Source organism: Chenopodium album, chromosome 14 (assembly GCF_948465745.1).
Source record: "Chenopodium album chromosome 14, dcCheAlbu1.1, whole genome shotgun sequence".
Taxonomy (NCBI): Eukaryota; Viridiplantae; Streptophyta; class Magnoliopsida; order Caryophyllales; family Amaranthaceae; genus Chenopodium; species Chenopodium album.
The window spans coordinates 46,438,778-46,463,464 of NC_137847.1; the positions used below are offsets into that span (position 1 = coordinate 46,438,778).

The 24,687-nt window shown below is 37.2% G+C and overlaps 1 protein-coding gene and 1 long non-coding RNA gene across 3 annotated transcripts; both read left to right on the forward strand.

The window, feature by feature from the left end:
• Positions 1-7,301: 7,301 nt before the first annotated feature.
• On the forward strand, positions 7,302-10,160 carry LOC145580297 (uncharacterized). The gene is made up of 3 exons (XR_014099372.1): positions 7,302-7,756; positions 9,109-9,210; positions 9,300-10,160. It is a non-coding gene; the product is annotated as an uncharacterized LOC145580297 (long non-coding RNA).
• Positions 10,161-19,179: 9,019 nt separating this feature from the next.
• Positions 19,180-24,462, forward strand: LOC145579348 (nudix hydrolase 15, mitochondrial-like). Of its 2 annotated transcripts, XR_014099135.1 has the most exons (5): positions 19,180-19,839; positions 20,480-20,622; positions 22,415-22,534; positions 22,628-23,146; positions 23,657-24,462. XR_014099135.1 is itself a non-coding variant. In XM_081636582.1 (4 exons), exons 1-4 carry the CDS (start codon positions 19,401-19,403, stop codon positions 22,850-22,852), a joined length of 927 nt encoding a protein of 308 aa, XP_081492708.1. In that variant the 5' UTR covers positions 19,180-19,400; the 3' UTR covers positions 22,853-23,329. The 2 variants fall into 2 exon arrangements, 1 of the variants encoding a protein (XP_081492708.1); XM_081636582.1 differs by lacking the exon at positions 23,657-24,462 and having other exon boundaries at positions 22,628-23,329.
• Positions 24,463-24,687: the final 225 nt, after the last annotated feature.

Here is a 24,687-nt window from a genome sequence, read left to right on the forward strand (position 1 = left end):
CTTAAACAAAAAGTTTATCAGAGCAGAAAAAAGAGCAGTATTCATAAATTTGATTGGCTTTTGGCTAAATGCATAACTCAGGTTGCAATATCCGTTTCAGTTAACTACTACAACTATTCATTAGAAAATAGACCACTGTTCAGAATCACTGAAGGTTGATGTGCAGTAGCCAGGAAGACAAAGATTGAGTTCCGGATCACTTATAGGTGTGTGAAACGACGAAGATGATTCGTTGTTTGGAGCTTGAAAAAATAATGGCTCAGAGTTTGATATAATTGGATGCTCACCATATTTTGAAGAAAATTTGGAGTTGAACATGACCATTCTTGGATTCTGGCCTTTTTTCTCCATCTGCTGAAAAGAAGGCAGACTGCTATGCTGCAGGCCTAGAGGGCTCGAGATAGTTGAATGAGCAAAGCATTGATCTTCTGAGCTGTTTTCCATTTGAATGCAAGGCAAGATCATGGAGCTGTCCATTGTACAATTGTACATTGATATGTTGTCGTACGAGTTGTGGAGATTAGGCGCTCCATAGTCTTCTCGGCTTGACATACTTTCTGGTAGAGAATCAACCTGGACACCGGAATCTTCTCTACCTGACATACTTTTGGTAAGATAATAATCACTCTGGTAAAAACTGTTTTGAGCACCTAAGTGAGTGAGATGCTTAGACTGTTGTCGGAAAGAGTTGTCAAATAGCTTATCAATTGAACCTTTTGCCTTACTGATGAGCCAATCAACTGCTTCAGTAGCACGATCATAGCCTAGTCGATCTTGGACATCATAGAATTGAATAGCAATATCTGCTGACAACCGAATCCTCCTATCTCTCGGACCTCTGGCTGTGTAGATTTTGTTGCTGCGACCCCTTCTTGCTGATGTTGTTCTCATTGTACGTTTATCTTGCATTTCAATAATTTTTCCTGCTGAATCATTAATGCAATGTAGATAATTAGCAGTTTAGCACTCTTCTATTCATAGAAAAGATGACTAATCACTCATCAGCTTCAATCTCATATACATACATTTATATGTTCCCGATTCTCTAAAATAAATGTTACTGGTACTTCACATAACTCTCCATCATTTCTATTTTACTGTTTTCTCAATCTAGCTTCTACCCTTAAAGCTTTTAAATATAGACGATACCTAGACTCTTCTACCATGCTGAAGTAGTACTCGAGTCAATGTGTGAATGCTTTAACAAAATACTCAGCATTCCTATTAATCTTAACCAAAACAAAATTTAGGAAAGAACTTGAACACAATTTTTTAGATATCTTGGCTTGTGTAGGCTGTGACAAGATATAATCAGTAGGGATAAGTGATATTTTTGTCGGAGAAAAATAAAACAAAAGAAAACGAAGAGAGTTGAAAAAAATAAATAAATAAATAAATAAATAAATCTCTTAGCGCATAATGGTTGAACTAAGGGGAACTTGTGGTTAGTTGACAAGACAGTTTCATCTAAAATATCTGACAGAAAACAGTTTAAGTCAACAGTATTAAAAGGCAAAGTTCAGTAACTAGTACCTTGTACCCTTCTTCTAGGAGTAGTCAATTTTTTAGCAATCTTCAATTTGAAGCATTGTTCATGTGACATGGGCTTGGCATATTGAAGATTTTAATTTACTGATGATAAACTTTATGTTGTGGAGGTTGATTGCCAGAATTCTTTTTTGGGTCTGACTGAAATGACAGTTCTGATTCTGATTAGTGATTACTGCATTCTATTATTTTTACTGTTAGTACTTTTTTCCCTCTTGTATTCCCTCAACAACTAAGGATGGGCATATGGGTAGTCAGAATATGACTCATTTTGGGCCAATTCAGTTCTTATCATATTTGAGTGTTGAGTCATTCAGCTCGGTTTTAGGCCAGGTGGGGTCTGTTTGAGTCGGGTCATATTTTCGTCAGTTTTCAATTTTTTTTTTTAATGTGGTAAATTAATCAATGTTATTCAGGTCAATTTTGGGTATAGCTAGGGTAGTTCATATAAGATAATCGAATGTGAGTCAATTTTGTCGGGTCCATCACCAACACACAACCAACAACAAGAAAAAAAAGGGGAAAAGTTCACTGCTATGCTTTAACTTTCAGTTATAAGCAGTGGAGCAAATTTGATGTCATTAAAGGGAGATTCCTAGGTACATATGAGAGTGACATCCACAATAGCACCATGTGAATGTCCTTTGTTGCTTGGCTTAGGACGAAGGGCGTTTGGTACAGCACGCTTGTCGGTTGCAGGGAATGAATAGAGGAGAAAGATGCACTTTCTACAGCTGGAAAACCATATTGCTGTACTTCCAATACTTAGGGGAATTGATAGTGTTGCCGGTGTTGCAGTGTATGAGTGCATGCCCTTCTTTTTATACAGACAATTTTTCGTCGCTCACTTTAATTTACTGTAGCAGATTATCAGGCCTGTTTCAATTTCAAATGTGTGCAACTGTGCATAATGTATGTCACAAAACTCACAAGGTTTACTAATTCATGTCATGCATATTGCACATACATACACTGATAGCAGCAACAGCAATGCTTATGTTTGACCGCGGTTGGGTCCAGAAGCATCGATCAAGCTAACAAGCTTCACTCGAGCCATCGGTCAGCAAGGTCTCGTACATGGTTATCAATAATTGTGGTATTGTAGGGAGGACCAAAGTTACAATTTTAGCTTGAATGATTAAGTTGTACGTTTTCTGTGGGGTTATGATCCTCCCGCATGTTACCTTCGTCCAATGTCCAATTACTAATGTTGCTGTTTGCTCTAGTTTTGTTTGCTTTTTAATGCATGATGATGACCAATTTCCAAGCTTCATCATCAGTCAATACCCTCTTTTCTTACTTGTAATTTAAAAGTGATTAAAGGTCCATCAGAAACTTCATTGCTATGCACACTTGCCACACAATATATGGAAAATTTGTTGGGAATTCCATGTGACAAAATTAAAAGCATATCTAATAATTCTGAGCCTATCAGACTCTGGCTAATACAGATTTAGGCCAATCACACTCTATAATTGATGTGTTATCAAATTTTAAATATTCTAAATTTCTAATTAAGGTGAAACAACTTCCTTACCGGCTAATCCAAATACTTTGTTATTAACTTTTGATATACAACTTGTTTTATATTACATGTTGCCTATTTTGGCTACTTGCATCTACTCATATTTAATTTGGCCCAATAATTGATGTTGCATGCCACAGAGAAGTAAACAAAGTGACTAGTATAGTAGTATACTAGCTTAAAGCCCGTGCCATGCACAATAAGTCTAATTTTTTTAAGAAAATTAATTATATCGAACAAATTAAATTTGATAAAGCATACAAATCAAATACTACCTCCGTTAACGGTTATTTGCAACATTTACTAAAAAAGGGTGCTAACTATTATTTACAACAAAATTATTTCTTTCCAAATGTAGTAACTTTTTTCTAATAAAATGACCAAAATACCCTCATTTAAAAATTATTAACCCATAATACTACACATAATTACAAATTATTATAACTCTAATCTAATGTAATTATCTAAACTTTTCCCCCAAATAACATCTGATTCATCCATCTCCCACCATCTCTCTCCTCCATTTTCATCTCTCTCCTCCATCATCTTCTTCCTTCTCATCTATCATCTCCTTCTTCATTTCTCATCCATCATTTCTACTTTCTCATCTCTCATTTGGTTTGTGGGTGGTTATTGGTGGTTTGTGGGGGTGGTTTGTCAGCGGGTTCGGTAGATCTGGAATTTTTTCGTGGGTGTTGGTGGTTTGTGTGTGTTGGTGGTTCGTTTGTGGGTGTTAGTGGTTCGTGGGTGGTTATTTCGTGGGTGTTGGTGGTTATTTTGTGGGGTGTTGGTGGTTCGTGGGTGGCTATTTCGTGGGTGTTATTGTTTTTCCGGTGGCTATTTCGCGAGTGGGTTTGGTTTTTGGGTGGTTTTCGTGGTTTAAAGGTGGATTTCGATGGTTTGTGGGTGGTTTCGGTGATTTGTGGGTGGCATGGGTGGTGGTTCGTGGGTTCTGGGTGGCATACGTGGTGGTTCTAGGTGGCTTGTGGTGGTGGTTCTCGGCAGCCATAGTTTAATTGTAATTGGTTTTTTTTTTAATTTTTTTTTTAATTTTTAATTTAATTAGTAGTTAAATACATGTCCGTAACTTTCAATAATCATGTTTAAGAAGTTTTGCCTAGGAGTCCGTGGATACCCCCTTTGTCGCAAATAACTGTTAACGGAAGTAGTATATAGAAATTATAGTGTCATAATAATCTATATTAATAGGCAAAGCAACAAATTATCTAAAAATTGATTTTTTTTTTGTCTGTCCGAACTCGAGAATTTTTCAAGCGGGGCTTGATCAGGTCTAGTGGCCATATTAGTGAATATTTAATTATAAATGCATTTTTAATAAACATAAAAAATTAATCAAACAACAAACTAAAATCTCCAAAAAAATTATTAGCAAAAGTGCAAACATACACAAAATTACAAATAATATGTCACCTTTATTTATATCTAAAAAATCATTTGTTAAACACAACATTTATTATATAGCTATATTATACTCTATAAATCAATTTGTGATAATATGTATGTATAGTAGTAGAATTTCGTAAACAAAATTGTAATTAAGTTGAATATATAGTTATATTGAATTGAAATTGAAAAAATATTAGCTAGAGGTATTTGAAAAAAAAAATTAAGTAATATTTTAAAGTAATTTCTTTAACATCTATTATATGAATCAATTTATTATAACTTTTTTGGCAAAATCTAATAATACTCCATTTAAAAGATAGTTAAAAAGGAGTTGAATTTTTTTTTTTTTTTTAAAGAAGTTGAAATAATTATTTAGGTAAATGTATATAGAATAATTATGGACACCAAATAAGAAGGAATATATATTTGTCATAAAGATAATATAAAAGATTCGGAATGATATTATTATAGAATCAAATATTAGCAAAAGAAAAAAAAAAGTCAAAAGAAGAAGGGAAGTTTAGGAGGGAAAAAACAGCACCAGGATGTGACATGTGTCACTCCCGGTGTCTGTTTTAGTATTAAGTAATTGATGATCTAATCTAACAAAGGCTGATCGTACGGTTGGTAATCTTACTTGGCTTGATGCTTTTCCTCACACTAAGGTACATCATCTTCCTCATGCTTATTCGGATCATTGCCCTATTTTTGTAGATGTTTGCAATGCTAAAGCCCTAGGTCCTTTCCCTCTTCGTTGCAAGGAAGTTCGGTTAGAGCACCCTAATTTTAAAGATTTTTTTCTTGCAAATTGGAAGGAACTGAATAATGCTTTACTTGATGGCATCGACAATTTTGGTGAAAATATTAATATTTGGAATCATAATGTTTTCGACAGTCTTAAATAGGAAAAAAAAAAAAGGATTTTGTCTTGTATTAATGGTATTCAAATTTCCCTTGCTAAAAATTATTCTAATTTCCTTATTAAGCTGGAGAAAAATCTGTTACGGGATTTAAATTCAATTTATAGAAAAGAAAGAATAATTTGGGCTCAAAAAGCCAGTATTAATTGGCGGAAATTTGAGGATCATAATATAAAATATTTTCATATTTTGGCAAAAATAAAAAAAAAAAAAAAATAAAAAATAAAAAAAAAAAGGAAAAATATTCGCTTTAAAAGATAATTCAGGGATTTGGATTTCTGATGAGAATAATCTGAAGGATATGGCCTCTGATTATTTTAGAGATTTATTTTCTTCAAAATTAGGGGATAACACTGATAATATCTCTTTTAATCCTTTTATTCGAATCTCTGATACTGATAAGTCTCGGATGTGCAAAAATCCTTCTTTTGATGAGATTAAGAGTGTTTATTTCGTATGGTTCCTATGAAGTGTCCTGGTCCGGATGGGATTAAAGCAAAAAAATTTCAACACTTTTGGGATAGTATTGGTATTTCTATCTTTGATTTTGTGAATAAATGCTTTAATGATAGTTGCATTCCTTCTGTCATTAATCGTTCTTTTATCTTCCTTATTCCAAAAATTGAAGCTCCTTCCCATATCTCTGAGTTTAGGCCAATTGGGCTTTGCAATACCATATATAACTTAATTACTAAGCTCATTTCGGATAAATTCAAGCCTTTTCTCAACAAGCTTATCAATCCTCTTCAATCTAGTTTCATTAGGGGGAGGGAAATTAAGGATAATGTGATTGTAATTAAGGAAGTTGCGCATTTGTTTAATAAGGCTAAAAAAGGGAAAAATATTGCTGCTTTGAAACTTGATCTGTCCAAGGCTTATGATAGCCTTGAATGGAATTTATTGAGGGAACCTTAACTGCTTTTAATTTCCCTTTTTTCCTTATCAAACTTATCATGTCCTGTATCACTACTCCTAAAATTTCTGTGCTTTGGAATGGTGAGATTACTAAAGAGTTTAAATCGTCTCGTGGAATTAGGCAGGGAGACCCTATGTCTTCTTAAATCTTTGTTTTATGCCTTGAAAGACTTTCCAGTATGATTGAGACTAGTGTTAATAAAAAATATTGGAAGTCGATTAAGATCTCTAGGTCTATTAGTATATCTCACATTTTTTATGTGGATGATGATGTCTTCTTGTTTGGTCATGCCTCTATTGATAATATTAAGGTGATGATGGATATTTTAAACAGGTTTGGGGGTATGTCTGGTCTTAGAATCAATCTTGCTAAATCTTCCATTATTTTCCCTTCCAAGATGAATCATTCGATTAGGAGCAGCATTAGTGATTGTTTTAATCTCAAGGCTTCTTCCTCTTTTGTTAAATACTTAGGGATTGTGATTAGTCCTAATAGGCTTAAAGGAGCTCATTATCTTTCCCTGCTTGATAAAATTATATATGAATAGAATGAGGGGTTGGCAATCAAAGCTGCTGAATCTTGCTGGCAGGAATACCTTGATTAAAGCTGTCCTAAATTCGTATCCTGTGTATCATATGCAGACACTAGTAGAAAAAATGTCATTTGTAACCCCCTATTTGTAACCAACAATACTTTTTTAGTTACAATTAGTATATTTGTAAATAACATTTAAAAAATCCGTTACAAATAATTAGTAATAATTTGTAAGACTCATGTAATCGCAACTGACTAAGATTTGTTGGTTACAAATAATTGTTATTGTAACTTACAATTAAATTGACTGTTACAACTACTATACTTATATTTTCTGTAAATATATATTTGTAACTGTTAACACATAGTCCGTTACAAATACTAATTTTATTTTATTTTTTTCAATAAAGTAATAAAAAAAAAAAGCTAGTCAACAGTAAAACCCTTGACTTCCTATTACCCCCAACCTTAGTCTAAAATATTTCCCCCAAAACAAAAAAACTCCCATGAGAAATTCCCACAAAACCCAGAAAAATTCCCAGAAAACTAGAAAAATTCCCCACAAAACCCACGAAAATTCCCCACATTCCCCACAAAACCCACGAAAATTCCCCAGAAAACCCACGAAAATTCCCCCAAAACAAAAAGCTCGCTGGAGTTGATCGAAGATGGCGACCTGCGAGGCTACGATGGGTTGAAGCCGCCGGAGTTTCGCCATCCACCTGCAACTTGAAGACCGCTGGAGTTCCGCCGGAGTTCAAGCAATTACCGACCACTACGCCTTCCACAATTACTGACCTACGCCGGAGTTCAAGCAGGTTCTTTCTCATCGGTGTTGTTCACCGTTGTTTCACCGTCAGGCCGCTGGTTTGACCGTCAGCCACCGTCAGGACGCTTCAACAGTAGGTATTTGTCGAGAATTTTTCGGGTTTTTTTTTACATGCAAATTGGGCTCTTTCACTTCTTCGGCTGTTGTACTCTAGAAATCCTGAGGCTATGCTTATTTTTTTTTGCAAGTTCTGATTATTATGTTTATGAATTTCTGAATTCCGAGGGCTATGCTTAAAATTCGAGAGTCTTGCTATGCTTGTATGATTTTGTGATGATGAGAGTTTGGGGGTAAATGCTAGAAATCAGATTGAAATCTGCTTTCAATTTTTTGTTTCAATTTTATTTGATTTGGGAGTTTGATTTTATTATATTGAATTTAAATTTATACTTATTTATATTGAATTCAAATTTCTGTTTCAGTTTTTTGTCTCAATTTTCTGTTTATATTGCATTTAAATACCTATTTCAATTTTGTGTCTCAATATTTTGTTGATAGTTTCTGTTTATATTGTATTTATCTATTGTATTTGAATTATATTTTGGGAGTCTCAATTATATTTTGGGTTAAGATCTTTGAGGTGTAGTTGTGTAATTTAATTTAATTTAATTTTATAGGGTTAATCTCTTGATTTAAGCAGCTACATTGCCTATGTCTATATATATATATGTTGTCTTCTGGAGTACTTTTCATTTTGGCTAGATTTCATGATTGAGAATCCCCCTGCTGTAATGCTGCATGTCTATATATGTTGTCTTCTGGAATTTCATTTTATGCTTAAGTCTAGAAAGATAAAGGTGTATATGAGTAGTTCATTATGCTACATTTCATGTTGTTTGTGCTCGTTTTTTAATTTTTTGTTTGAAACTGAGTTTTTTTTTGCACTAGTTTTTCAAATCTCATAAGTAGCCGCTGGCATGCCATTTCTATTTTATGGATTAGGGACTAGAAGGGTTGGCTTTTGATTTGAAAAATCTGCAATGAGTCATGGATCATTCTTTATTCTCTAGTTTTTAACTGATGTAAAGAATATTATTTGAGAGGTGTGTTAAATCCTGCAAAATATTGATATCGTCAGTCTTCTTATGTCTGAAGTAGAAATTTATCCTGCCATCATTTGGTTTTTGCATGGTTAAAGTCTTTCTTATACCTTAGTACATGACTACATTGCTGCCTTCTGCTCTTACAATATATTGCACCGAGGTACTGGTGTGCTGCTTTCTGCCTTCATGTAGACTAAGGTTCATGTAGAGTAAGGTTAATGTTTCATTGCTGCACTGAGGATCTCATATCTTCATAGAAGGAAAAATTTGTTATTTAAGCAAATGGAGGTACATAAGTGATATCCTTTACGTTATACAAGTTTACGTATGCATGCATTAGTATTTTAATGGGTATGTAATTGTGGACTATGATGTTTAAATTATAGTGTGCTCAACAAAAAGGAGGTACTGTGTGTGGATATTACGTCATGAGATACATGTATGAGGTTGTTGTTGATCACAGTGAGTGCGAGGGTAATTTAGAGGAGGTAAGTGACGTTTGATATGTTGTGTGAAATAATTGACATTACTTTGTTGAATGTATTTGAATTTTTAATATTTGATTGTATTTTCCCAGGTATATTCTGCAAGGAAAATGGCTTATGATGAAAAGGAATTGAATGAAACTCGAGAACAGTAGGCAAATTTCTTTAGAAGAAAATATTTGTTGAATGAACCTATTTAGTTTTATTTTCATCAAATGCATAACTAATTTGATTGCATATGTAGTTATGGTGAACTTGTTTGTTGATTAGTGAACGGATTTACTGTGTGTGACATGTAATTTGTTATGTTGATGACTTCATTTATTGGTGAATGGTAATGATGTTAGAGTAGTGTTGTGAATACAGGTTTTTATTAATCATCAATATCAACTTGAAGTTGGGATGTTCGTAAAACAAGGGAGATGCTATCCGTTTTCCTGTAGGAAAATGAGATTGTATATGTGTCTATGTACTCAAACCTGCAGGAACTATCTATGACATCTTCTCCGTATATAAATTATTTGGACGAAAAAAAAAAAATTATTCGTAACCAACATATTAATCGTTAGTTACAAATAGCCTGAAGTATTATCATAAATTGAACGTATAATTGTAACTGACAATAAATGTGGTAGTTACGAATAAACATATAATCGTAACGGACAATTAACATGATAGTTACAAATAATAGCTTAATTGTAACTAACATTTAAAAAGTTAGTCACAATTAACTGTCAAATTAGGCTATAAAATGGGGTATTTGTAACTAACATTTAGAGAGTCCGTTACAATTGCCTAACTTTTTGTAACTAACAGTGTTGGTTACAAAAGCCTAATAGTATTTGTAACCCCTGTATACGTAACGGACAAAGTTGGTTACGAAAAGCCCGTTTTTGTCAGTTACAAATGAAGTTTTTTCTACTAGTGAGACCAACATTCTACCTTGTTTAGTCATCAACAGTGTAGGAAATTTTTATGGTATAAAGTGGATAATATTCATTATTCTCCTAGAATAAGATGGGGGCATGTTACCAAATCGATGGAAATTGGTGATTTAGGTATTAGGAGGCTTAGGGAGTGGAATATTGCTTTTATGGCCAAGTTAGGTTGGACCTTGCTTAACAATCATGATAAATTGTAGGTTCGAATTTTCAATGATAAATATTTGCGAAATTCTGCTTTATTATTATCATCATCATCATCATCATCATCATCATCATCATGATCATGATCATGATCATCATCGTAATCCCAGTAATTCCCAATCTCCTATTTGGAGAGATATTTTAAAAGGTAGACATCTTCTAGCCTCGGGGTTAAGGATTGGTATTGGGGATGGGAAAACCACTTCGCTTTGGTTTCATCATTGGGTGGGGGATAGACCTATTTATCTTCATTTGAACAATGATGTTCCTAACTCTAAGGCTCATTGGTTTGTTTGTGATATTATTAGAAATGGTAGTTGGTTTCTTGATGGCATAAAGCATATTCTTCCTTCATTTATTGTTGAATTAATTCTGGCTACTCCTATCTCTATTTCTGTAAATATGGATGATTTCATAACTTGGACTCTGTCTAGTAATGGAGTTTTCAATATTAAATCTGCTTACCATTTTCTTATCAAGGATAAGTGCATTGTTTCCTCTTTTTGTGACTCTTGGAAGGGTATTCGGAATATCAAGGCTCCAGCAAAGTATAAGATGCTCCCTTGGAATTGCATGCATTCTATTCTCCCGGTTGCTAAAAAAAACTCTCTTTTCCTTCCTATTGTCACCCCTATGTGTGCTAGGTTTGATTTGTTTGAAGAATCTCATATTCACCTTTTTCGAGACTGTTTTTCTTCTCATATACTTTGGAATGATATATTTGCTAAAATTGACTATCCTTGTGGTTTCAATTTTAATAAGTTTATGAATCTTGATTGGATTGAATGGTTGAACTACAATATCAGCTTTGATGCTCATTGGAAAATGGTTTTTGTAATTGCTTTTTGGCATCTGTGGAGACATAGAAACATCACTGTCTTTGAAAAGAAAATGTTTCATGCTCATGCTATTTTTGCTAGATTTTTTAATGATTATCAAAGCACTAACATGCTTATGCATGACAAAGGAAACGGGGTTGCCCCTTCTTCTACTTCTGGTTCTGATCTGCTATTGATGAAGCTGTTGTGGCCATTGATCACCCTTTGGACTCTTCTATTGCTGGTTTCAGCTCTGCTTTTGCTGCTGAGTCCTAGTGTTAGAATCCAACCTCTTTGTTATGTATTCTTCTTTATTTTCCTTGTATTTTCCTTACGTAATGTCTCTTTAGTCTTTCTTTTTATTTTTCTAGACCCTAGGGAGAATTATTGTGTTACTGTCATTTCAACGTTCACTTGTAATTCTCTACTAATGCAATATAAAGCTCTTTAGGGAGCGAATGGTTATTCAATCAAAGCTCTCTACCCCGTTGTTATTGCTTTAAGACTTGTGTGTTGTTTAAGCCTTTATAGATATTGTGCTTGCCTTGTTTTAAAGCATCCCCCACCAAACCAAGAGACCCTAGAGACGTCCTCATTTTCGTCGGTTCCGCTTGTGCCCGCTTCGAAGTATCGGCCGTCACAAGCCCCGACTCCGCACTCGTTGTTCTCGTGTGCCCTCTTGAGACACCGTAGGTCCGTGTTGCTGTGTGCTCACGAACCTCCTTGCTTTAGGCTTGCGCCCTTGTCGCCAAAAGACGAGAGCGCGCCGCACGATCTGGTGTTGAATCACTCGGACCGTGACAGTTTGGTATCAGAGCCAGGTTGCCGTAGAGATGGCAGAAGAAGGAGAGATGCAGGAATACACATTCGAGGAAAGACTTGCTTGGCTTGAAGGCAAGTCCGAACAGTGGGCTATGCTTGAAGAAAGGCTGCCCAAACTCGAGGATATTGTAATAAAACAAGCCGACCAAATAGAGAGGCTTGCCGCTACTGTGGATGGGTTAACGGAGCAACTTAACTTCGTGCAAGGCGTCGCTGATGAAGCACAAGATAAATGTGCAACCTTAATGCGTGCCCAGAGAGGGCTCGGGGGAAGTGGAGGTGCCAAGATAAAACCTCCCAAGCCTCGGACCTTCAACGGCACGAGAGATTCAAAAGAAGTCGATAATTTCATTTTCGACATGGAGCAATACTTTCGAGTCTGTCAGTTGGAGAATGAGTTAAAAGTTGATACCGCCACTATGTACTTGGTGGATGATGCAAAGCTTTGGTGGCGCACCAAGTACGCCGACATCCAAGCTAAGAGGACGTCGGTGGATACTTGGGAGGATCTGAAGAAAGAGCTGATGGCCCAATTTTATCCCGAGAATACCGAGTTTGTTGCTCGCACCAAGCTCGCTGCTTTGCAGCATAAGGGTTCCATCCGGGAGTATGTCAAAGAGTTTTCAGCGTGCATGTTGGAGATCCACAATATGTCCGAGGAAGATCGCCTATTCAACTTTGTTCGTGGTCTTAAGGAATGGGCCCAAAGAGAAATTTGGCGCCAAAAGATTGATACTTTATCGGGAGCCATCGCTGCAGCCGAAAGGTTGATGGACTACTCCTCAGATAAAGGACAAGGTTTGAAGAAAGGGAATAGCGGGCCGACATCGAACCCTCCTAGGAACTCCGGACATGGCTCGCAAGTGAGCTCCAACAACTCGAACAATAGATACAATAGGAGTGGGGGAGAAGACTCTCGGAAGAGTGGAGCTCCTTCCTTCTCTAGTAGAGGAAGCACCCCTAGTTCATCTTCGGCAGCCAGGCCATTGACGTGTATCCTTTGCCGAGGACCGCACAAGTGGTTTGAATGTCGACATAAGGGAGAAATTGACAATCTCCAAAAGAAACTGTCCTCCATGTCCTTAGAAAATCCCGAGGGTGAAGAAGCCGATGAGGTAGAACCTAGTGAAGGAGAACATTCCAGGCTGGGGGCCATCCGCATGATGTGCGCTATGGGAAGAGAAGGCTCTGAGGGCCAACCCAAAAACTCTGGATTGATGTATGTGGATGCGTTGGTAAACGGAAAGGAAACTCGTGCCATGGTGGATACCGGTGCTACCCACAACTTCATTTCAGAAAAGGAGGCAAAAAGACTTGGGTTGAAGCTCCTACCAGAAGGGGGCAGTATGAAAGCGGTGAATTCAGTTGCCAAACCGATCCACGGCGTTGCCAAGAAAGTAACAATGAAGCTGGGAGATTGGAGCGGACAGGTGGACTTTACCGTTGCGCCAATGGACGACTTCAGCTTGGTGCTTGGCATGGACTTCTTACACTTTAGTAAGGCAGTCCCGATGCCGCATCTTAGATCTATTCTGGTGCCCGGGCAGCAACCATGTCTTCTCCGAACCTGCGATCCGGGAAAAGGGCCGAAAGGGCCCCTCCTTTCAGCAATGCAATTGGAAAAGGGGTTGAAGAGGAACGAGCCCACGTTCCTAGCAACACTTTCCACGAAGGAAGATGAAGCAAGTGGAGACTTTCCTCCTGCAGTTGCCGAGCTACTATCAGAGTTCCAGGATCTCCTCCCGAAAGACCTACCAAAAGTTCTCCCACCTAGAAGGACAGTGGACCATGAGATTGAGCTGATTCCAGGGGCGAAACCCCCAGCACGAAGCCCTTATCGCATGGCTCCCCCAGAATTGGCTGAACTCCGGAAACAATTGGAGGACTTGCTTGAGGCAGGCTTCATCCGCCCATCAAAGGCTCCTTATGGGGCTCCTGTGCTTTTTCAGAAGAAACAAGATGGAAGTCTTCGATTATGTATCGACTACCGAGCATTAAATAAGGTTACGGTGCGCAATCACTACCCTATCCCTTTGGTGGCGGATTTGTTCGATCAGTTAGGGGATGCAGTGTACTTTACAAAGCTAGACTTGAAGTCTGGCTATCACCAAGTTCGTATCGCCGAAGGAGATGAACCAAAAACTGCTTGTGTGACGAGATACGGGGCATACGAATGGCTAGTCATGCCCTTCGGCTTGACGAATGCACCCGCTACATTCTGTACTCTGATGAACCAAGTATTTCGAGAGTACTTAGACAAGTTTGTGGTTGTGTACCTCGATGACATCGTTGTCTACAGCAAGACTTTGGAGGAGCACCTCGAGCACCTAAGATTGGTCTTCGAGAAGCTGAGAGAACATCACCTTTTTGTGAAACGAGAAAAGTGTGCCTTTGCGCAGGAAGAAGTCGGATTTCTTGGACACTTTGTGGGGAAGGGTCGATTGAGGATGGACCCAAAGAAGATATGTGCTGTTCGCGATTGGCGAGATCCCAAGAACCCCTCTGAGCTGCGATCCTTTCTAGGACTGGCGAACTATTATAGAAGATTCATTAAGGGATACTCAGAGATCGCAAGTCCCCTCACCGACCTATTGAGGAAAGATTGTCGTTGGGAATGGTCAGGGCCCCAGAAGGAAGCTTTCCAGAAGTTGAAAGAAGCAATGGTGAAGGAGCCGGTCCTTGCCCTCCCAGACATCACCAAACCATTCGTGGTCGAGACGGATGCTTCGGATTTTGCTTTAGGAGGAGTGCTCCTCCAAGAAGGACATCCTATTGCATTCGAAAGTAGGAAGCTGAATAATGCGGAGAGAAGGTATGCGGCACAAGAAAAGGAGCTACTAGCCATTGTGCACTGCCTAAGAGGATGGAGGCACTACTTGTTGGGGTCAAAGTTTACCGTCCGCACAGACAACACCGCGGCGAGTCACTTTCTCACCCAACCCAAGCTGACAGGAAAACAAGCTCGGTGGCAGGAGGACCTAGCTGAGTTCGACGTGGAGTTCACCTATAGAACGGGATCCAGCAATAGAGTTGCCGATGCCCTGAGTAGGCGGGCCGATCTTTCTGCGATGTACAAGTTAGCGCCAATGACTGCAAGCAGCATTGCCACATCCGTTAGAGATCAAGTTCGTGCTTATCTCCCAGATGATCCGATGACAAAAACCATAACAAGGATGATTGAAGAAGGGAAGACTAGACGCTTTTGGTTGGAAGATGGCCTCATCTTCACCAAAGGTACAAAGCTGTTCATCCCCAAAGCAGGGGGATTGAGGAAAATGTTGTTGAAGGAATGCCATGATACGATGTGGGCGGGACATCCAGGCTGGCAGAGAACCCTCAGTCTACTAGCGATGGGGTACTACTGGCCAGGAATGAAGGAAGATGTGATGAGCTACACCAAAACCTGCCTTGTGTGCCAACAAGACAAGGTTGACAGACAGAAGCCCGGGGGCCTCCTTGAACCTCTTCCGGTACCAACTCGACCGTGGGAGAGTGTGTCGATGGACTTCATTAGTGGCCTCCCGAAGGTTGACCAGTTCTCTTCTATCATGGTGGTGATAGACAGGTTCTCAAAATACGCAACGTTTGTACCCTTGCAGAAGGCTTGTGGAGCAGAAGAAACGGCATCGCTCTTCTTTAAGCATATTGTGAAGTACTGGGGATTGCCAAAGAGCATAGTAAGCGACAGGGATACCAGATTCACGAGCATATTCTGGTCTGAGCTATTCCAAATGATGGGGTCTGACCTCAACATGTCGTCAAGCCACCACCCTCAATCTGATGGGCAGACAGAGAGATTCAATGGGCTTCTCGAGGAATACTTACGTCACTTTGTGAGCGCCAACCAGAAAGATTGGGTGAGACTTTTGGACGTCGCACAACTTTGCTTCAACGCTCAAAGGAGTTCTTCTTCCAACAAAAGCCCCTTTGAGTTGGTCATGGGTCAACAACCTCTCCTCCCGCACACAGTGGCTGACTGGGAGGGCGGTAGGAGTGCTCAGGCTCGAGATTTTACAAGAGAGTGGAAGCAAAACACCGACATTGCGAAAGCCTACCTAGAGCGAGCATCGCGCCGGATGAAGAAATGGGCTGATCAAAACAGAAGGCCAGTTGATTTTGCTATTGGGGACATGGTGATGGTGAAGGTCTTACCAGAACAGCTGAAGTTTCTCAGAGGGAGAGATCGTCGCCTCATTCGGAAATATGAAGGCCCCATCCGCATCACTAAACGGATTGGGAAGAACGCATACAAGGTAGAACCGCCTGCATGGATGAGGATTCACCCTGTCTTCCATGTTAGTCGTCTAAAACCCTACCATCCAGATCCCGATGACAGCAACCGCAACGTCAGCTACCGCGCCAACATCAGAACCAGGACAAGAGCCACCCCTACAACAGAAGACTGAAGCTGCTAAGATCTTAGTGTAGATTTTGTAAGTCGACGAGGACGTCGACGACTTAAGTGGGGGAGGATGTTAGAATCCAACCTCTTTGTTATGTATTCTTCTTTATTTTCCTTGTATTTTCCTTACGTAATGTCTCTTTAGTCTTTCTTTTTATTTTTCTAGACCCTAGGGAGAATTATTGTGTTACTGTCATTTCAACGTTCACTTGTAATTCTCTACTAATGCAATATAAAGCTCTTTAGGGAGCGAATGGTTATTCAATCAAAGCTCTCTACCCCGTTGTTATTGCTTTAAGACTTGTGTGTTGTTTAAGCCTTTATAGATATTGTGCTTGCCTTGTTTTAAAGCATCCCCCACCAAACCAAGAGACCCTAGAGACGTCCTCATTTTCGTCGGTTCCGCTTGTGCCCGCTTCGAAGTATCGGCCGTCACAAGCCCCGACTCCGCACTCGTTGTTCTCGTGTGCCCTCTTGAGACACCGTAGGTCCGTGTTGCTGTGTGCTCACGAACCTCCTTGCTTTAGGCTTGCGCCCTTGTCGCCAAAAGACGAGAGCGCGCCGCACGATCTGGTGTTGAATCACTCGGACCGTGACACCTAGGCTGCTTCTTTCCTCACTTTGAGGACTGGTTCTCCTCCCAAGTCTGTTGAGCAGAAATGGTTTCCTCCTCCCCCTAGATTCAAAAGAATTCATGTGGATGGTTCTTGGAGGAGGAGGAGGATAAACATTGCTGCTGGTGGGGGTGTTATCCGTAATGAAGATGGCTTCTGGTTTCTTGGTTTCTCTAGCAAATATATATAACGCTATCACTGCGCTTGCTGCTGAACTCTATGCTATCAGATATGCCCTTTCCATGGCTGAAACTTTTGTAGTAAAGAAGGTTGAACTTTTCACTGATGCTATATCCATAAAGGTTATGTTTGATACCATGAACTTCAATGCTGATCAGCTTGTTGCCACGATTAATGACATTGCTACAAGCATCAAAAAATTTGAAGGGTTTGAGCTATATCATATTCGTAGGGATCTCAACGTCATTGCTCACACTCTTGCTGAAGTTGGGAATGATATGGCTATTGGACATAGAAGTTACTTCACTCCTCTAGATTGTGTGAAGGTTCTATATGGCAAGGATTTGGCTGTCTCTATGGTTAATCTTTCCATCTTTTCTCCTCTAGTTAGATGTCTGATAAGTTATGTTGTTGGGTGGTGTAGTTTGTGTAATATGTTTAATTATCCCTTATTTTTCAGTTTGAACACTAGCCTTAGTTGCTGTGATCGGTGGTGTTTGATTACCTTCATCAGTTTTCTTTGTAATATCTTTGATGTAAGGATAATCTGTTAATCTATATATCTTCCTATTTTGTGTTGAAAAATAGTAGTATATGATCTGACAAGTATTTTTATCCATTAGGTCTAAAGGAGGTAAAGGTTAAAGGTAGAGATGATCAAAGTTAGCCCGATTTGAATTTAGACGGTTTTTGGGTTGCTTTTTCTAAATTTAGGTATGCACTCTTATACTACTATGTTTTTTTTTTTTTTTTTTTTTTTTTTTTTTTTTTTTTTTTTTCCTCTTCCTTTGGCAATATTATCCTCAACATAATATTTGGTAGAGATAAGAGACTAGAATAGTTGGCTATTTCTCAGATTTTCAAGTCTGGGGCCAGGGGTCGAATCTCACCAAGCACATTCTAAAATGGATTTTTCTTACATCCCCCTTTTAGGATGGACCTTCTCCTTACCTTAAAAAAAATACATAATATTTGGTAAACTTTGTATGTTTATGCAAAAAAAAAAAAAAAAAAAAAAAAAAAAAAAAAAAAAAAAAAAAAAAAACTTGTACTAAACTTAATCCTTTTTTACTGAACTTTTGGTTAACTAGACTCATTTTCTTTGCAATACTTTATTTTTGCATAATTTAACTCGTTACTCTCATTTTACTTAATTTGCCAAAGCTTATTTCTAATAAGTTGAGGAAATTAAATTAGTTAGACCATTTTTTATGTTATTTTTGCTAAATTAAAATTATTTTTTTTAATTTTATTATCATTATTTTTTTTAGTGCTTTGAGAGACACAAGGGTTATTGATTGTTTATTAAATTTTTTAAATTTTTACCATTTTAAACTTATTTTTACTGAAAACTCAGTATAATTGTTTTAAGGTGGAGAGAACAGAGCCTTAGTTCACATTATTTTCACTTATTTGTTTAGATAAGGGTTAATAAGATTATACTTCCTTCGTTTTTTAATAGTTGCAACATACTCTTTTTCACGCTATTTAAGAAAAGTGGGTCTCATTTGATTTAAAACAGTTAAAATGGAAGAGAGAGATTGTTGAGAGTATAATTTAGTGGACCATGAGATTATAATATGGGTAATAGTACAACTTTTGACATAAAATATTTTCCAATTATAGTGTATTGCAACTATTATGACATTTCGATTTTAGGGAAGTGTTGCAACTATAAAGAAACGGAGGAAGTAGAAGATATGTTCAATTAAAAATTGATAACAGCAACTCAAAATCAATTTACATTTAAACTAAGGCCTTGTTTGGTTCATATGGGGAAGTAACTTCCCATAGGAATTTACATTTTATGGGAAATTTTTTCTCATATTAGATCATTTTCCTAGAAATTAAGCTAAATTGTTTGGTTGACAATCTTGACACTATAGAAAATTGCATTTTCTGGAAAATTCAACTCACCAAGAAAGCGAATAATATACTTATATACATACATCGTTAACATAAGGTTCTCCTAGACTCCTAGTAGCATGACTAGCATCAAAAATTGGCATGATATTGTACATAGTAGACTAATCAAATTCAAGAAAATTAAACACAGAAAAATGAGAAAACTCAACAAATGTCAAAATTCAACCACTTGAATTTAAAGTCCCAAGCTTTCTTGCTAAAAAAAAAGAGTAGATAAACAAATCAATCAACCATCATTAAAATAAACCATAATCAATTTCTCCATGTTCATCTCTCAACCCAACTCATGCTATCATCAATTCTTCGAAAACTACCCTCACAATTCAACCTACACATACCAATACCATTTATACCATCACCCATTAAACAAAATCCATCATCAACTTTCTCTCTCTTAATGGATTCCCACTCCCCCATTTCATCTTCTCTAAGACTCTCCGCCTTAGCACAGCAGCTCCGCCTCTACAAACCCCCGTCACCAATCGATGACGACGATGCCGCGGACATCGAAGAAGTGAGTGGCAAGGTTGTAGCACAAGTTGGATTTGCTCAATCTACCAACCCAATTGGTCAGGATTTGGAGAAGGTCAGAGAATTTAAAGAGGATGATCAACAACCATTTAAGCCTAAAAGAGCTGCTGTTCTTGTTTGTCTTTTTGAAGGGGTTGATGGGGATCTTCGTGTTATTCTTACTAAACGATCTTCTCGCCTTTCTACTCACTCTGGTTTGTGATCACTTTTATTATGCTGATTGGTTTATGTAGTATCGGGTTTTTTTTGTTGTCGGTTTTCAAAATTATCAATGTTGTTAGGACTAGTTTTAACCTCGTTTATAACGTTTATCATGTTAATTATTATGTTTAAATTCTGGAAACTATAATTTGGTGCTAATGCTGAATGGGTCCTAAATATCTTATGTTATTGTAGGAGAATAGGAGGTTAATGGCCTGTTTTTTACTTGTATGTTCTATGGTTGTATTAGAGGTAGAAGTTTTGGAATTATGATTGTTATTTGTGTCAAATTTGTTTATTTGATTACTTGGTAAATAATTTTTTAGGTTGATTAATGTTCATAATGATATTTAATTGAGTGGTTCTTACATATGGACTGTTGAATGTAGCACAACATAGCAAGTTTGTTGTTTCTGTTTCAGGGAAAAGTTTAAAGCTTTGGGTGTTGAATTTTGAGTATGTGTATGTTGAACTTTGTAAATTAAGTATCTGTTTATTGTGGTGGTTGCAGGCTTGAATCATGTATTGATGAAAAAATGGAGTGTGATTAAAATTAGATTGTTGAATGTGTCATTGTTATTTTTGGTTATGAGGGGTTGAGATTTTAAGTGGGTTTATGGTCTTTGATCTCAGGGGAAGTGGCATTGCCTGGAGGAAAAGCTGAGGAGGGTGACAAGGATGATAGGGATACCGCAACGAGGGAGGCAAAGGAAGAAATTGGTTTAGATCCATCGCTGGTGAATGTTGTGACCACTCTCGAGCCTTTTTTGTCTAAGGTATACAATTTCATTTGCTGGTTTATAACTTAGTAGCAAATTAGCAAAACTTTATCATCAGTTCCAGCAGATAAAGGTATGCAGATCATATATGGAGTGTAGTTAGGCTCCTACTTTCTATCCAGAATCAGTTGCCATATTGCTGGTTCAAAATACCTTTTTAGGGTTGTTTTAAAAAATGCACTCAGTTTGTTCCCTAGAATCCTGCATGGAACCTAAACCTATGAATCAACCTACTAGATGATAGCTTTTCAATGGTGGAATGAACAGAGTACTAAAAAAAAGCTTTAGGTGTTCTCTTCATCTGAATTTCATGTCTTATCTTATTAGTCTTGAACTTTTTAACCCGTATATAATCTTATCTTATTGAGCCTTATTAGATCTTATTGGAACTTATTACCCTATAAACAAACAAATATAGCAACTTATTAAAGAATTCCATTGTAAAAGCAAGTTTCTTCTTGTCAACTAAAAACAAAGTATATGGGAGAAATATGCCCTATATCCAACGGCTTTAAGTGAACTTTTTCAAATAGCATGGAGGGGTATTGTCAACGAGAAGCTGATAACTACCCTCTTGATATGAAACTCAGTTCCTTCATGGTTCTTATACAAGATGCATGGATTTGGGATGTTATCAAATAAATCCTATTAAGAAACTTAAACAGTAAAACTTATGTACGGCCAATATTACAGTCTAAAGCATTGAACCTTTAAAGCCCAAATCCATGCCAATTGTAGAAATCAATCAAGTCATGAATGATCACCATTTTATTTTATTTCTATTCTAATTACATCCTCTAAATGACATCGTCTAGAGCAATAAATTCCTTTCTATAAATTGTATTGACCTATGAAGACTTATTGCAAGATTGATACCTACTGAAAAACCATGCTCTTCTTGCCTTCTAGGAGGTGTCCAAGGATGTATCTGTCTAAACTCTTAACTACCAGAGGATTACAGATTTTATCAAATCTACTTAAACGTCATTAAACCACTTGGACAGCAGTTAAGCATTTCCATTAGAGTATGTGCAGCACCCAAAAATCTTATCTAATTGACAAGCATGCCTCAAGACCCTCTATTTTACCTTTTTGGAGTTTCCTGGAGCAATACTTATCTGCATTGGTCAGGCTTTTTGGTTTAAAATGATGTTGATTTTTCAATTTGCTCTCCTGTTTGAACTTCAACCAAAACTTATTGGTAAATTGAAATTCATATCAACATTTTATATTAAGTTTTTTGTATGTTTTCTTATAAATTCGTAAAGTGAATTTGTTTTTTTTTTTTTAATAAACACATGGTTGCTGCTTCCCTTTGGCATAATCCAGTGGCATTGGCCTATTATGTTCAGCATTAGAAAATCACATCATTGCTGGATGATGGACTTTTCAGTTGGATCATTTGGGGAGTTGGTGTTTTGAGTTTTGTAGCCGATTTTACCTTCTGCTGTGTCTTGTATGCTACATGTCCTAGACAGTTTCTTGCAATTAATCACAATTACAGAAATTTATTTCTTCTTACCCAATACTGGTACCCTGACAGTATCCAGTTTTTCATTGTTTTGCTTTGTAGTTCTCATGCATTATATGCCTTAGCTTTTTAGGTTGGAAAGAATCCCAGAAGATACTAATAATTAGTTGGAAAGAATTAGATACTAAGAAATCATCAACTATAAAAGAAGCTTTAAGTGTTGACATAGAGCTGAGGAAGACGGTGTAATTTCTGAACCAGCTTAAGATTTGAAGCAATCTGACCTTTGTGACATCACCTTCATGTTTACGTCTGCAGCATCTCTTAAAGGTGGTACCAGTTATAGGGATACTGTCCAATAAAGATGCATTCAAGGCAGATCCAAATGCTGCTGAGGTAGAAACAGTATTTGATGCTCCCTTGGAAATGTTCATCAAGGTTCTGCTCTTTAGTTTCAGGTTTTCCTTCAACAAACTATATTTCTGCGTGCTTTCTTTCTTTTGACATAAACTTGTTGGAATCTTGATTCAGGATGATAATCGCAGAGCAGAGGAAAGAGAATGGATGGGATACAAATATTTGATTCATTTTTTTGATCATGAAACAGACAACAATAAGTATGTGATATGGGGCCTAACTGCTGCAATTTTGATTCGAGCTGCATCAGTTGTTTATCAAAGACCACCGCCATTTCTGGAGCAGAATCCCAAATTTAAGGTTCCTAGCTCCGCTGATAAAGACACTGTTATGCGTTGAATTGATTGAAAATAAATTTCAGCTACATCTACATCTCTTAGTTCTATCCATAGTAGAACACGGGAGTGTGCAATATGTATGTAGATGAATTTATAATAGCTGAATGCTGAAAGCAATAATATAATCCTAGTAGGTCTGTTTTGGATGTGTCATTTTTTTCTCTTAGTAATGCAATTGGTAAAATATACTTCTAGAAAATGGTGCCCAACCTGGCTGACTATTCTGTCAAAGGATTTTCGAGATTTTAGGGGTCAGCACGTCTATGACACTTGTGCATTCAAGAAAACTTTTCAGGTCAGTACGAATTCTATCTCTGAATCTATCAGACTTCAGTATCTTGAACTAATCTAGCAGTGTCTTGTTTCTAATTCACTTCTTAGGTGAGTAATATTCTAACATGACTGACATATCAAGGATTACGAAAATTGAAATACTACCTCCAATTTTTATTATTTGCAACTTTGGAATATTTTATATCTCACAAATAATACCCCAAAGTTGCAAATAATAAAAATCGGAGGTAGTAGAAGTTAGTTTGTACCGAGTATTTTGGTGTTGTAAGGGAAATGGATGGTTTTTCAAGTTGATTATTTTCCGAGTTACCTTTAGATGTCATTGAATAATTTACAGTAAGTTGTGCCTCCACTGGAACTTACTTCTCTTGCTTTCATCTCTGAAAGCATCAATCTTTTACCAAACAGAGCTATTTTCCCCTGCTGAGTTCATGATTTTTGCTAAATCTACATTTTACATAGTTTGTGGTGTTTTCTATGTAATGTTGCTGATTGGTATAATTGTTTCTAGTTCCAGAATAAAGGATGTGAAAGTGAGATGTAAATTAGCTGTGAAATAATTGATACTACGTAGTATTAGATTCAGGAAAAAGCCCTTGAAGATTTGGAAGCAAATAGTAGTCTCATACTCAGTGCTTGGATTCTGGCTGCTTTTGCCATATATGTAGACGAATTGTGGCTTGTTGTAGAAAAAGGTAGCAGGCGACTTGGGGACTCAACATGGTGTACAAGTAAAGTTGATCTCGCACACTACATCATGGAAGTCCCCCATTGCCTGCAAATGGCTACTGAACGGTGACTTCCAGACATTGTTAGTTTTAGCTTATGGATTGTTAGCGGCATTGATTTGTTGAATAGAGTTGATTGCTTCCTTTGCACAAGCTTCTAAGAGCAACATCAATTTTGCGCGATTATTAAAGGAGCAGTTATCCTTCAAGCTGATGGAGTAATAACCTGCTTAGTTAGAGGAGATCCTGAACCCTGTTATCCCTGCTTTGTAACAGAAATATCAGCTGATTTAAAAAACTGTTGAAGTGGAAGTAAAAATGATTTCGTGGGAAATTATTTTTCATATCAATTTCCTTGAAACTCCGTTGTTTATGCTTCTACTCTCTTTACTTTGCAATCAGTAATTCAGAATGATAACTGAAAGGAATTTGAGACCTAATGGATGGGAGAAATGTTTCTGGTCAAGTATTTTGATTACCCAAAGAGTCAGAAATCCTGTTATATACAAAAGATTGTTTACCAGGTGCGACGTTAAGAATTCTATTTATATACCGAAAATTCATTTTTCCACAGGCTCAAATTGACTGTTACTGATTTTTCAGAAAGAAATTAACAATATTTCTATAAAATTTTGTGACGGCTTTATATTGTATGTTGATGTTTGCCTGTCCTTACTAGGCATAGATTATTTTCTATTTCATATTTTCATGAAGAAAATTAGAAAAGAAAATCTTGAGAAGGTGGAAGAATAATGGGACTGTAAATTGCTAAGAAAATATATATTTGTAATTTTATTGGACAGCATTGTAATTT